Source organism: Eumetopias jubatus, unplaced genomic scaffold (assembly GCF_037043125.1).
Source record: "Eumetopias jubatus isolate StellerSeaLion01/CBP00866 unplaced genomic scaffold, mEumJub1_p1.0 scaffold_14, whole genome shotgun sequence".
Lineage (NCBI taxonomy): Eukaryota > Metazoa > Chordata > Mammalia > Carnivora > Otariidae > Eumetopias > Eumetopias jubatus.
Window position 1 is genome coordinate 4,676,673 of NW_028274820.1, and position 14,913 is coordinate 4,691,585.

Sequence of the window (14,913 nt, forward strand, 5' to 3'; positions counted from 1 at the left end):
GGGTGTGAGGCTCATCCCACCAGTCAACGCACCGAGAAACACAGAAATCGTAGAATCGCTTTCAGGGTTCTACTTCCAACCAGTGAAGAGAAAAATGTCTTAACAGTGTAACTGAAGAGCCCCTCCGAGGGGGAGCGCCCTGGAAGCTTGCGGCCAGGCAGCACTCAGCTGACCGGTGGCGGTCTGAAAGTTCACCTGGCTACAAGAGGAAGAAAACGTGACTGAGTGCGTTTACGGTGAAAAACAGCTTACTAAAAATTCTGCATTTGTGTAAGTAGACGTTTCATGGAAAACAGGCAGAGTGAGGCCTGTAAACTAACATACAGTGTTTCTACACCCTCGAGGTGCTTAGAGCGCGGCGGTGCCAGCAAGGCGGGTCCTGGGGGTCCCACCCGGGTGCGTGCTTGCTCGGGGGGGGGGGGGTGGGCACGGCGGTGCGGCAGAATCAGAGTCAGGCACTGGGGGGACCAGATCTCCCAGGCCCGTCAGGGGAGACCTTTCTGCTTTGCAGAGAGTGCAGGTAAAGCCGCGGCCCCTGTCACACCTGGTGACTCAGCTAAGGGGACGGGGCGGGCCGGGGGGGCAGTCCAGCCACTGTGTGACTCAGCCCCGCCCCCGCACCACCCACCAGGGGGAAGCAGTGTTGTGTTGACCAGACTCTTCAATGCCCACAGGGGCCGTGAGGTACTTCTGAGTGCCAGCCCGCCAAGGGGGGGCCTCCGCCTGGGCCGGCTCACGGGGCTTTTCAGCAGGGTGGAGGTCATCGAGCGAGGACCTTTCCATGCTGGGCTGCAGATGTGCCCTTTCCAACGTTCACGTCTTTATCACCATGGAGACCTGCGGGCCACCACCGGCAGCCAAGCAGGGGCCATTTTCATCTTAGGGCCTTTAACCCCTGGAGGGAGAACAGCCGGGAAAGTCCCCAAGCCACCGTGGGGGGTGAGGGGTTAAGGCAGCGGTTGCTCTACAACAGGCTGAGAGGGGGTGGTGCACACTGGGTGCTTTGGGGGGGGGGCATCCCAGCGATGCTCCCCACGTCTAGCTAGAGGCGAGGCCACTCAGCCCTGCCACGCTGTGGGCCAACCAGCTTCCCACAGCACCCAGGCCTCCTGAACAGTGGAGGGCACACCTGTAACAGGTGTAGGGAGCATCTGTGCACACGGCAGTGGGTACCTGACTGCGTTCACACCACGGGCCCGATGCCCACCACAGATGACACCTTTTACTGAAAAAAAAAAAAAAAAAGCACTTCAAGTGTTCTGGGGAGGGCTGAGGGTGGCTTGTTACCTGGGAGCCGAATGAATCCGACTCCAGTCACCTGCACAGGGTGGGCACCACCCTCTGGAAAGCCCTGGGGGCCCGGCTTCAGTCTCTGGAGTCTGCCCCCTGGCCGCAGTCCCTGTGTCCCGCTCGCACACCGGAGAGCCGCACCCCCTCCTACCGGGGCCGAGAGCAATATTGAAAACAAAGGAGTGCAAAAAGTGATCGATACAAAAAAGTAAACATATCAGTTTTAATTGTCAAGATTATTCCAGGGCAAGAGTTCATTTCCAATTACGTGTCTCCGGTTCTCGTTCCTACGTGGCCCAGCCAAGACGATCGATCCCGTTTTTTTCCTCCAATTTGCGTTCGCTCTCTCCCGCCTTCCCGAACCTGGCCGGCGCGGAGGGAGGCGGTCCCGTCGGCTCTGCAGCAGCAAATCGTTCCTCGAGTCCAGCCACGAGTCCATCCTGGTGGGTGGGCCCCAACGGACCCCGCTCCCCGGGGTGCAGAACAGACGTGTGTCCTTGGCGACGCACAACCCCCCCCCCGCCCCCCCCATCCCCGTTCCAGTGTCAGCTTCCTCCCGTCATCAGCCAAGAGTCAATGTGAGGTCATAAGGCCACTCGGATGCAGTGGTGCTTGAGTTTGCAAGGTAGGACTCCTTTGTTGAGCTGGTAAAAGTCAACGAGCTGGATCAGGTCGGAGAATTTGGTGTTCCCGTCGTCAAGGCTGAAGAACATCTGCCCATCATCCTCGCACTAGAGGGACACAAGAACACTCGCCGAGTTAGGGGCCACATCCTTGGGGACAGAGAGTGCAACTATGGGGTCCCTGCAAGGGACTGGTGAGGGCAGGTACGAGAAGTGTTTTCCCAGGTCCTGCCATGTTGGGTAGCTATTTCCATCAAAATGGAGGGACCCCACGGTAGCTTCCAGAAGGAGCAACATTCCTAAGGCCGGTCTGAACCCGGAGAATGGCAAGTTCAAGGACTGCAGTGCGGTGTGAACGGGTGAGTACGGAGCAGGTTGGTTTGAAACCTCTCCTGATTAATAAACTCAGAAAAGCTTCCAGAGGCACCAGCGCACCCCGTGTTCAAGTCTTGCTGCTCTCAAGTCTCCAATTACTATCCCTCTGATGCTTCCAGAATTTGGGGTTATTTGGGAGGATGGGCAGTACCCACGCCACCCGCCATAAAACAGGTTTTCATTTGATTTGAGGCTAAGAGGAACGAGAACATCTGTGTCAATAATACAACGTGGGGGCGGGAGTCTGGGAAGCCTGGCCCAGGGTCATGGGCAGAGTGAGGGCATCATCGGACGTAGCTGGAAGGCACCAGAAAAGCTAACCGGACTGCCCTGGGCTCCTCCCGCTCCTGTCCCTGCGGGATTCCTGAGACGCCAAAGTCCTGGGCTCAAGCAAGCTTCAGAAACAGCAGGTGCAACGGTGTGAAAAAGGTGTGTTTGGTTACACCGAGCCTTCCGGAGCTTTCCTTTGCTACTGGACAGAGAGCATCTCTGAGGGGAAAAGACCTCACCACCCTCTTTAGGCAGAACATGGCCTGGGTTTGGGCCCCACAGGAAACATTTCAGGAACGTTATGACCTGCAGACTGTCTCAGTTAATTATGCGAAACATCTGACGTCAACTTTGTATACGTTACCCCCCACCCGAATGGTGCATCCTGGGACGTGTGTTCCCAATTTCAAAGAACAAACCTCTTAAGGGACTCTCTGGGAAGCATCTCTCCGGTCAGCTTGGACCTGTCTGATATTTGACGACCTGTAGTTTGGTTCATTTAGGATTTGAAAATTGCATTCAGAATAAACCCAGGAAACAACAACAAGGCTCAGTGAGAAGTTATCAATACTTACGGGTAAGATCTGGAAATTTTTAATTTTCTGATGATGACAGAGCGTGAGCACAAAAGCCTTTGGATTGCTCTGGCTGTCTCGGAGGAGAAAAAGCCTGGGGATGGAAAAAAATCAGCTGATTGTACATTTTTAAAAATCCAGACTTGAGATGTGTTTGTCTGCACGCACACTCAAACACTCACACACACACACACACATGCACGTTTCCCGGCTCGTGCAGCCATGACAGTTCAGGACGCCTGGGGACGGATTTCTGTCATTCTCCACTGAAAGCACTCTGGGGCCACGGCCGGGCAAGGTTGCGGAGCGGCTGGACAATGTGAGCCGCAAAGACATCAAGTTCAAAGTTCAAAGTGTCATGACCCAGGACGCAGCACACAGTAACTATCAAAAGGAGATTAGAACCCAGAGAAAAGAGACAGGAATCTGTGAGTAAACACCGATATTATAAATAAATGAGCAAGTACCTTAAGAGAGGAGAAGAAAGAGCTCTTCCTCAGAGCAGAAGGGCAACTAAACAAACAGGAAGGAATGATGGGTTGCACAACTGTTTGGCAACCGCCGTGGGTTGCCACCGATTAAGGACAAGGTCGTCAACAGGAGCGAACGAGAAACAGAGTATTTCATTCTCAAACCATCACCCCCCTGGTACTTATTTATTACAAAGGGAAACACAGCGACTGTCCATCAGAGAAACCCGCCGATGTCCTCACCACCGAGTGCTCGAGAGGCAGCACCGCCAGAAACGAGACAATCCACCGACCCTGCCCGGCCAGTGGGGACTCCACGTCCCGTCCTGCAAAGTGACGACCCGGCCGAGCCCCCGGACGCGCCCCAGCTGAGGTGCACCCTGTAACAACTGGCTTCTTCGCGTAACAAGTGTCCACGAAGGACAAAGCCTAAAGAGACGCGCCCCCATAGACGTATTTAGAAATAAGGCGTTGTTTTCTTTTTCCACAAAGGCTGTAATCGGAACCACGGGCAGCACCGGAGTAAGTGTGTGCATTTGAGATCAGAACCACATGGATGTTTACTTCCCAATTTTTTAATAAAGGTTTTATCTATCTAATCTATCTATTTATTAAAGAGAGAGGAGAGAGAGCATGTGAAAGCAGGGGGGAGGCGCAGAGGCGGAGGGAGAAGCGGGCTGAGCCGGGAGCCTGACATGAGACTTGATCCCAGAACCCTGATCATGACCCGAGCCCAAGGCAGAAACTTACCTGACTGAGCCACCCAGGCGCCCCTACTTCCTGATTTTTACAACGGTACTACAGGAAGTTGTTATTATGGAAGAGAAGTCCTTGGTCTTACAAATTTTCTACTGAAATAAGCAGGAATCAAGAGACCTCATGCTCTCTGTAACTTTCCTCCCAAAGGGTTGAGACAAAAAAAGGAGGGAGGGAGGGAGGAAAGGAGCCTACTTTTAAAGCAAACGAGCCCTGATGTTGACAGCTGGGGTATCTGAGAAAATGCACGCATGAGTTCATTATATGATTTAGCAACTTTCCCACAATGCAAATTTATTTCAGGACAAAAAGTACATAAAAATCCAAATAGCACAACCAAGTAGGGCCAGGTGTCCCTGAGAAAGGAAGAGGAAAAAGCCCCCATGTCAGAATCCACGTGACAAAGAGCCGTGTTCAAAACAAACGACCGTCACCAGCGCCATCATCTGCTTCTGGACTCTACTGTTAAGATGGAAAGCAGCTACCTGGGATGGCAAAGTCCTGTATGAAAAAGGCGGACGGGTGTTTTATTTTACTACAGGGCTTCTCAGAGCCTTTAAATGGGAATATCCACTGTGGGTGCCTAGCGGCTCGGGCACAGGGTTTTCCAGTCCTGTGTGACCACACCCCCCTTCGCTCCAGCGTTCCCAGGAGGTAGGTTTTTGCAAACACCGTCTGGGAAAACGGAGTCCCACGACTCGTGGGGCGGGGGAGGCGGGCAGCGCTAAGAATCGCAGGCCCCCCGTGGGGAGTAGGGGTGGGGCATCTGCCACGTGACACCTCGAGGGCCCGGGGGGGCCCTCCCCCCCTCTCCTGGGCAGAGCTGCACGCCCCAGTTGTCTTCCTCAAAGATCTGCCTTCTGGGTTATTTCGTTCCAAAGAAGCCACCATTCCAGCAGAAACCTGGGAGCTCCCTGGACACCAGGCTGTGCGACAGGAAAGGCTGGTCTGTCCCTGTCTCTCCTGTCACCTTAGTTAGCTCCCGACCATTGCCTGCTGCAGACAGGTGCATACAGCAGCTGAACGTGACCCCGGAGGAGCCAGAGTGGCAGGAAGGCTCTGCCCGGCAGCCTCCCTCCAGGGTAGGACCCTGGCAAGTGCTGAGGCCTCCCCAGATGCTTGGGATTTCGAGGTCATGCCCAATGGCTGGCTGTCTGCAAAGATTACTAACTCGGAGGAGCCTGTGGGCTGAAAAGCGTGTGGCTCAGGAGTTCGCAGGACTGCCTGACCTGCCACCGATCAGCTCCGTGACTGGCCTTCTCCGCCCCGGGCTGCGCACTACGTTAACACCCGTCCAGCAGCCCGACGAGGAGCCTGGCTGCCGAGGGCACGGAGCCATGCACGACAGCGCAGGACCCACGGGATCGCCATCCACAAACCGCAGAGACCCGCTGATGGCCCAAGGGACCTCTGCAGGCACAGGTCCCAGGAGGACCGCACGTGCCTGGTGACGCGGCCAGGTCAAAAAATCTGGAACACAGGGGCGCCTGGGGGGCTCAGTGGGTGAAGCATCTGCCTTCGGCGCAGGTCATGATCTCGGGGTCCTGGGATGGAGCCCCGCATCGGGCTCCCTGCTCCGCGGGGAGTCTGCTTCTGCCCCTGCTTGTGTTCCCTCTCTCTCTCTCTCTCTGGCAAATAAATAGTCTTTGAAAAAAAGAAAGAAAGGAAGGAAGAAATCTGGAATGCAGCGCAGGAAGGAAAGCGGTGAGGACTGCGGACGGTGGGGGGGGAGCCCTTGCAAATGTGCTCCCCGGCGGGCTCCCGAAGCAGAGAGGGGCCTGTGCCGGGGGCTGACACCGGTCCACGGAGCAACATGGCTCAGGGTCACGAGTGAGGCTCTGCGCACGCGTCAACTCCTTTAGCCCCCGTGGTGACCCTGTCATTGTTCTCATTTCAAGCTGAGGGAAGCGGGGCACAGAGAAGTTCAGCAAATTCCCCAGGGTCACACAGCCAGCCTTTATCATGGAGGAACCCTGGCTTCCAGCATCAACAGGGCCACCGGTAAAATCTGAGGAGGTGTGTACGGACGGTTCCTCCATGGCTGGCGAGCCCTGTTATGGTGCTGATGGGGGCGCTGGGTTAGCCCTGGGACACGACCCCTCTCTCTGCCATGGGGGGGGGGGGCGTGGTGAGGGGTGCAAAAGCTGCAGAGAACTCAAATCTCGACAAAGAAGTTTCCTCCCACCCAGCGGAGGAGTGGCGTGCTCCTTTGGGCTCACCGACAGCACAGAGCTGGGGGACTGGGGGCCGCAGAGGGGCGGGTGGGGCTGGACCCGAGTGTAAGCAAGGCCAGGGTGGGGAGGGTGGGGGACAGAGCCGGAAACGCTGCAGGAGAGGACGTAAGCCATCGGGGGGTATTCCGCAGAGGAGACCACAGAACCAGATCTGCCCTGGACCGGCAGAATCCTCCGCCTCCAGGCTGTGGGAGGGGCTGTGGGTGCAGGAGGGGAAGGAGGTGGGCAGCGATTTCAGGGCACCTGGACACCAGGGATTTCAAAGCCCTCTCTCGGATCGACTCCAGGTTCCCTTGTCTCCTTCCAGCCCCTTTTCTTGACGCCCTGTGTCATTTGAGGCGAGGGCTTACTTTCAGTCACTTTCTCTGTGTTGCTGGACTCTCTAAAATTGGTTTCCCTTCATTATCTCTCCGCAGGGATCAGTCAAGATTAGGAAGTGATTATTTCCTTTACCTTGTTTTCCCAACGCATTTCCTCCCTACGTGCTCAGGAATTAATGGAAGTCTGGCCTCACTGTGATGACCCCTGAATGGGTCCCATTATCCTGATGCTCGTTTTTGCCAGCCTGACATCGGGACTGAAGATTATGCGAGAGAGAAACCCCTGCTTGTTAACGGGGCAGATGCCAGCAGGCGGGGTCTGTGGGAGGCAAGGTGACGGAGGTGACGCAGACCCTCGTCTCCAGGCCTGAAAGGACAGGAACCTTGCCAACAAGGATTCTAGGAAGTGGTGAAAGACAAATATTTTCTTTTTTTTTTTTTAAACAGGTGCCCACATGGGGCGCCTGGGGGACTCAGTCCGTGAAGCATCTGCCTTCGGCTCAGGTCACGCTCTCAGGGTCCCGGGATCGAGTCCCGCGTGGGGCTCCCTGCTCAGCGGGGAGTCTGCTTCTGCTTCTCCCTCTGCCCCCACCCCCGGTTCGTGCCGTGCCCCTCAAATAAATAAATAAAATTTTAAAAAACAAAACAGGTGCAGACACACAATTTGGTGGCCCGAGTGTGCTGAACGATCGCACGGTCCCCACGCACAGGGGCCGCCCCTTTAAGGGGGAGTGGGCCTGGCTGGGCCTCGTCTGGGAATCACAGGGGAGCTTCCTCCGATCACACTTGTCCCCACATGGCCTCCGAGGTGCCGTCCGCTCCACAGGGACGCAGCTGCCACCACCACTGCCCTGGGCCCCGGGAGGGGCACGAGTGGCCACGACACCAAATCCCACCCGCTCTGGAACCTTCACTTTCATGGGCACCGTGAAGCCCCCTGGCAAGGGAACCGCTGGGCTTCCTTGGAACGGACCCTGTGGCCATCGTGGTGACATCGTCAGAGCACCGTGGGGCTCCCTTCTGATGCGGCTGCTCATGGCTGCAAACGGACTCGTTTCTAATGCTTTAGCAAAGGACTGTTGCAGGATATGGGTGACCTTTCAAATAAGTAATTTTGGAACAAGGTTATAACCACATAGAAAAAATAAATAGGACCCATTGTTTACACAGCGTCCCAGGATAAATACGTTCTGAATGCATCTGGGATCTAGACAAACAAAAACAGACACATGGACAGAAAAGGCGAAGGACAAAGACGGGGAAAGAAGAGAAACAGCGTGAGTCCCAGAACAGAACAGGAAGAAACGCCTTTACGATTTCAGAGTGGCCAAAACATGACAAGGACTCAAAAATCCAGAAGGAAAAGGGACACAAAGGATAAATGTGCCCATAGTAAAATTTACGTTCAAAAGTCTGTATAACCCCTTCGGGGGGGGAAAATGTCCGTATAACCCAAACCAAACAGGAAACAAACACAAGCCATAAGCAAAATTAAAACGCCACATGACATAGGAAAGAATGTTCGCAAAAAAGCAGATGGAGAACATTGGGCAAAATATATAAACAGACAGTTTTCAGAATGGCAAAAAAGAAGAAAGGCCCGAGGCCTTACTTTTTGGAACGAGGCTTGGCCTCCCCAGTGGCAGATGAGAAAGACAGACACCCCCCTGCAGCCTGCGAGGCCGTGGGGAAGCCGTCGCCCACACGTCTGGGGACCACCAGCAGAGACACCAGCCGGAATACGAAGCGATGGCGCCCCAGGTGTCCCGCCGTCAGCCCGGAAACGCTGAGCACGAGACGGGGCAGACCCCCGCCGGCGGCTCGGGGACCCTCCCACAGCAGGTGCACCTGACACTCGGCGCTGTACCTGTGTTTCGGGGGGGGGGGGCAACAGGAGGCAGAAACGCTCTGCTTACCTTCAAACCGAAAACAACAGGAGGATGAACGGACCCCACAAAACGGGTTCCAATCATGGGGGAGTCCCGGGGGGGCAGAGGAGAGTCCGCAGGGAATCGGCCTGCTTTCACTGTTCTGACTTTCGAACCGGGGGAGTGTTTTATAGAATTCAACGGGAAGCATTAAGCCGAAGGGAAAACAAATCAGATCCACCGACAAAAATCAAAACCAAACAGAGACAAATGAACCTCACGGACTGCATAATGCTTTGCTGTCAGAACCCCAGGGAGGAAAGGCTTTAAACGTGGTGCGTGAACACGACCTGCCTGGCACGTGCCTTCAGGATTACGAGGACCGCAGGAATATTTTCCAGATGTGATAAGATAGAGGGAAAATAAGTATTTACAAATGATTATACCTTTAGTAAGATTTTTGGAGTAAGAGAAGAGAAATACAGTCAAATCAAAGTAAAAACCTGGTACTCTTCCAGCTGATCTGGCCGTTTATCAGTGTGAACCCTGTAAAGAAAGGGTTTCAATTTTTTCTTTTTCACCGTAAAAAAAAAAGCCTATGTCCTAGCTCTCTCCCTGGAGAAGGCCTATGGGTTGTGGTGTCCAGACACCATTTCCCACTAGAAAGAATGAGGCTCTGGCATTCTCTCGTCACACCTGGAATCCAACACTGCTCGTGGTGGGTCCAAAGAACTCAGGGACCAATTCGAACAAGTCCTGCTGGCCAAAGAGAGGGCACGCGGAGCATCAAAAGTAGTAAGTTTTGACTGAAGTAAGTCCAATGCTTAAGAATCTAAGTACATAATCATTGTTTACATGAACAACAGCTCATTTGTCACTACGGGAAGGTGGCAGAAGACCAAATCATTCTTTTCCAAACTGACCCTCTTACTTGAGGGAAAAGTTAAGCGTTTAGCTACGTTTGTGGCTAGGAACTCACCCACTGCCTCAGCTAATAACAGGCGAACAAGAGAAAGAGAAGGAAAGCAGAGGGAGACCATCATATCTGAGGACACTCGAGAGACCTATCAACCAAATGCCATCTGTCGGTCCTGATTTGAACCAACTCGATTTAAAGGATTTTTTTTTTCTTTTCACAGCAATTAGGGAAATTGGAACCCAGACTGGATTTTAGATGATATTAAGGAATTCTTACTTATTTCGTTAAGAATAACAGTGATTTTGTGGTTGTGTCAGAAGACAAGGGTCTTTATGTTTTACAGACACACTAACTATGTTTACCGGTAAAAATTTAGAATGTCTGGGATTTACTTTAAAATCTTCCAGAAGGAGAAGGGGGTGTGGAGGAGCCAATCACTTGGGAAGGGACACAGACAAACTAAAATTAGCGAACTGTCAAAACGAGACAAGGATTACGTGGGGGCTCACTATCCTCTTCTCTCCTGGGTAAGTTTTTAAATTTCTATAACAAAACATTTAACAGATGAAGGGCAGTGCGCCTCCTGCTGGGAGCGGGGAGCGAGGACACGGGTCTGCATCCAGGTCCCTGGGCAGCCCTTCCCATGGCCATGGGAGCAAGGCTGCGGGGCGTGCTTCGGCCGATGGGGTATTAGCCCTGAGAAGGTCCTGTGCATTGGGGGTTTGATCTCCCTTACTCCTGGGACCCGTGACCGCCACGGCGTGAGTGTCCCCAGGCTAGCCTGCTGGCACACACCCAGTTGCCCCATCTCTGCAGCCAACAGCCACACCAACCCCAGCCGAGCTGGCACAGGTGAGGACACACTCCACTGACTCCAACTGTAGGAAATGATCCAACTCTGTGGCCCAAAGCCACGAAGGTTTGGGTTGTTTGTTCTCAGCAAAAGCTACCTGATAAAACGTAAACAAAAACATTTTTCTTCTGTTTGCCCCTGCCTTGTTGAAAAATATGGGAAGCACGAAAAATAACCAGCTTGTGCTCTGAGGCCCTCTGAACTGCAGCAAAAAGGCAGAAGTTGGTAATAGATGTTGTATGGACAGAATGGGTTACCATCCCCCTCTGGCCGCTGGCTAGCTGAGCCCACCCCACACCACACTGAGCCTGAGCCACAGTCTCTCCTCTTTATTTATGTTTTCTTAAGATTTTATTTATTTGACAGAGAGAGACACAGCGAGAGAGGGAACACAAGCAGGGGGAGTGGGAGAGGGAGAAACAGGCTTCCCGCCGAGCAGGGAGCCCGACGCGGGGCTCGATCCCAGGACCCCGGGATCATGACCTGAGCCGAAGGCAGACGCTTAACGACTGAGCCACCCAGGCGCCCCGACATTCTCTCCTCTTTAAACCGAGGCTCTAACGACTGCCCGCCCTCCAGGATCGCTGAGAAACCAGACAGAACGTGTGCCCAGCACAACATCACCTAGGCAGCTGCCCGCTCTCCAGGCCGGCGCTTCCTTACCCGTCCACCAGCCCCTGCTGCTTAATGATCCGGTGGGACTCCTCCCTGGAGATCCTGCCGTGAAACCAGTGCTGCGTCCTATGAATCACTGCAGGAGGGAAGAGAGAAGGAGGCTAGACTGGCTTCGCCAAAGGTACAGCGAACCGGTGATCGGCACGGGGACCCGGTTCCCACGGCTACACCTCTCCTGGCGCACGCCGGGCCCGGGCGGTCTGGGGGAGCTCCGGGAGGGATGGGAGCGGCTTCATCTTCCTTACTTCTTGAAGGATCGGGCTGCCATGCTGCACTTACCTGTACTTAGGGTAGAAGGGTGGAGAGGACTTTGGCTGCCTAGGATATTCATCCGTGTGCTTCGCTTCTGCGGAAGAAATGCCCATGTGAGCGCGAAGACAGCAGACCGACACGGCCCACGAGCCACCGGGGACACACACGTGGCGGGGAGGCCTGGCCGGGGTGATGGGGCCCCTGGCTGTGGAGGGACAGCCAGCGGAGGGCCGCCCCCTGCCTGACCGCAGTTGTGACAACAGAGGCATCCTGGGGAATCTGGATGATTCCAGGACTGAAGCACACAGAGGACACACGGTGAAATTGCTGGTAAGTTCTGGGGAAATTGCTGGTAAGTTCTGGGAGAAAGGAATGAGCTTATCCGCTGCAAACACTGGCCTACAGAGTCCCCAGGCTGTGGGGCTGTTCTTTTCCAAACCGCTCTGAAGCTACAGTTGAGGGAACTCTCTGAGCCAAAGCCACGGGCTCAGATTTTATACGTTCTCTGTAAATCTCAGAGAATTTGAAATCAGGGTGACGCTCTTCCCGCTGGGAGGTCAGGAGCACGGACCTCCGAGGGAAGAGAATGTCTCAGGCCACAAAGCTGGTTAGTGGTTGAGCCGTGATGTGAGCGCCTGCTGGCCTCATCAGGGTGGGTGGGCTCTGCGCTGTCCACACACGGCCACTGACCACCCACCAGCGGGAGCAGCTCTGTGCGGGAGCCATGAGGCCAGAGGGCTCTGCTCCCGCCCTGCTCCTCCCACGGGAGCCAGCGGGGGCCGTGGGTGCCAGGAACGTGGAGGAGCCCCGAGACTCAGATGCCACCCTCCCCGCTCCCCAGCACCTCGCCCCTCCCCCCGCAACAGCACCCACAGGGCCATTCCTCTGGGAGACCAGTGTGTGGGGGGCGTGCCCCCCATGAGGGGGCCCGTCCATGGGACTGGCCGTGGCCTTACCCTCCAGGCGTGGCCTTCCTCCAGGGCTGCGCTCTGGGCTTCGGCCGGATTCTCGATCACTCTGCCTGTCTGCCCAGAAAAATCCATCGCCACAAGGGAGTTCTCAGAGACGCTGCGCTGGAAGGAAAGGCCACAAGTTCTTAAAATGGAGGGAACCAGGTCCCTGCGGCACTTGGGAAAGTTGGTGCAAACCCATCCTGAAGATGGCCAGGAGAAGGGGTGATGGGCACGCCCCAGCCCCCACTCTAAGGTTCGGGTGGAAATTTGGTGGCAGGAGAGCCCTTGAACGGAAGATGGCTTTGGTTTCTCTTGAGGGGAATAAGAAATGCTCCAGTCCCCTGGTGGCATCCAAATGCCACTGGAGGCCGTGGGGTGCCGCCGGGTTTGGGCGGTGGGGTCCCTCGCAGGCCCCCAGGCTCTACCGGATCACGTCACAGAAGCGGAAACGCTGGGGGGAAGCTCAGCCCTCAGCAGCCACCAAATCCCTCCCCCAGGAGTTCCGTTCAGGGCGACACGTGGATCCTCCCTGTGGACACCTGGCCTCTCTCAGGAACAGACCTGGAGGAGCATCAAGGTCGTGTTTTGAGAGGACGAAGCACCTTTGGGAAGTTGAGTTCGTACTGAGAACAAGGACACTGGCTGCCAGCTCTAAGTTCCCATCAGGGAAGGCTCCAGCCTAACGGTCGGCCGCGGCCACAGTGCCACGGGCGACCCGGGTGAGAGCCAGATGTGGCTGGTGACAGTCCCTGAGCACCTGAGCAGAGCCATCGCCCTGAATGGTGCAGGATCCGTCCCCAGCAGTCACACTGCTGATGAAACCCGTCTCCCCGCAGGGGACCGGGCAGCACGCACAAGCCCATTCTGCCGCTTCTGGGGACAGCTTCTCCTGAAACAACCCGCGCTCAGCTGTGATGCTGGGAAGGAGCCCGCCTTCTGGATGCCACAGCCGTACTCACCACCGGCGTGGAGAAGGAGGGGAGCAAGGCCTTCCGCGGTGGCGGGATCCTGAAGTTCTGGTACAGTAGCATCCCGTACTGCAGGGGGAAGGTCAGAGTCAGCCACCAGGGCCCCGGGAGCCCCCCAAGCCCCGGAACGCGGCAGACCCGTGCAGGGAAGGACCGCGCAGCGCACAGAACAGGGAGGGATGACCCTAGCTGCCGCCGTGAGCGCACAGCCTCGCTCCTGCATGCCTGCCCCCCGTGGACACGAGCGGCCAACTAGCTTGTTCACACTGGGCGGGCAAGGGACAAGCAGGCAGTGACAACGTAATAGTAAGATCGAGGGGCGCCTGGGGAGCTCGGTCGGTTAGGTGTCTGCCTTCGGCCCAGGTCATGATCTCAGGGTCCTGGGATTGAGTCCCGCATCGGGCTCAGCGGGGAGCCTGCTTCTCCCTCTGCCTGCCACTCCCCCTGCTTCTGCTCATTCTGTCTCAAATAAATAAATGGTTTTTAAAAAAATAAAAAAGATCGAGCACCACAGTTAACCTTACTGAATGCTGCTATGGGCCGAGTACTGATGCAAGTGCTTTATTTCATTTACTACTCTCCACATTAGGAAACGTGTCCTTTATCTCCATTTTATAAGGAACAGATGGAACAGGGAAGTGAGGCAAGTCGCTCAAGGTCATGGTAAAGTAAGGGCTCTGGATTCGAACATACAGAGCCTGTTCTCACCGGTGATCCATGCTTCCTGTGCCTGGGTGAAAAGCAGAGCTCCACACGCTTGTACCCGCCCTGCCTGTGCCCCGGTTCCCCACTCGCCCACGTGGGAAAGAAGGTGGGGCGAGAAGACACAGTTGTCAAGAGGTAACTCATTTCCAGCCCCGACCCTACAGGGTATCCTCTAGTATCTGGAACGGATGTGCTGGAACACCACCAAGAGGTCTAGCACGTGTGTGCCGATGCTCCCAGAAGACGGGGCACGGGCCACCAGAAACACCGGTGAGCTACTGGCCAAGCATTTTCCAGACCGGATAGAAAGCCGGCAGGCTACAGAATCCAGGGGCCGGGTACCAGGGAGAAACCCACGTCCCGGCACATCCCAGCTCGACCGCGGAAAACAGAGACAGAGAGACAAACACAAGCAGGGAAGAGCGCATGTCATGGTCACAGAAGCCCCAGGCGCAGGACAGCTGAGTTCCAAGGACATGCGGAGAGAAGGCAGTGGAACTGGGGGCGGTGGGAAGAAGTGACCCCATGGTCCGTGGACAGTTCCCACAACAGTGGAGGTGAGATAGAACACGGTTCCACGCTGGGAGAACTCTGTGCATGTCCCTGATCCCTGAGAAGGATGCAAATCCAGGAAAGAATCAGTGCAGACGTGCAGGGAATTCAAATAACAACAGAGTCTCTTCTAGGTCTCAGTAGCTTAAGAAACGGGAAGAACTAAAATCTAGGACGAGATACTTCGAAGACTCCTCACACCGGCCCAGACGCGGTAGGGATGCCTGGGCACGCTGGGGTCTGGCGAGGGGAAGA

General features: G+C 55.4%; 1 protein-coding gene across 1 annotated transcript in view; it reads right to left on the reverse strand.

Annotated features, from left to right (window-relative positions):
* Positions 1–1,804: 1,804 nt before the first annotated feature.
* Positions 1,805–14,913, reverse strand: part of GRB10 (growth factor receptor bound protein 10) — a 171,694-nt gene continuing 158,585 nt past the window's right edge. Inside the window, exons 13-18 of the mRNA XM_088018287.1 lie at positions 13,393–13,470; positions 12,437–12,553; positions 11,508–11,574; positions 11,217–11,304; positions 3,134–3,227; positions 1,805–2,021 (exon numbers count right to left, since the gene is read on the reverse strand). Of these exons, the coding sequence (XP_087874413.1) occupies positions 1,875–2,021; positions 3,134–3,227; positions 11,217–11,304; positions 11,508–11,574; positions 12,437–12,553; positions 13,393–13,470 (591 nt within the window). The 3' untranslated portion in view covers positions 1,805–1,874. The remainder of the gene's footprint in view (positions 2,022–3,133; positions 3,228–11,216; positions 11,305–11,507; positions 11,575–12,436; positions 12,554–13,392; positions 13,471–14,913) is intronic.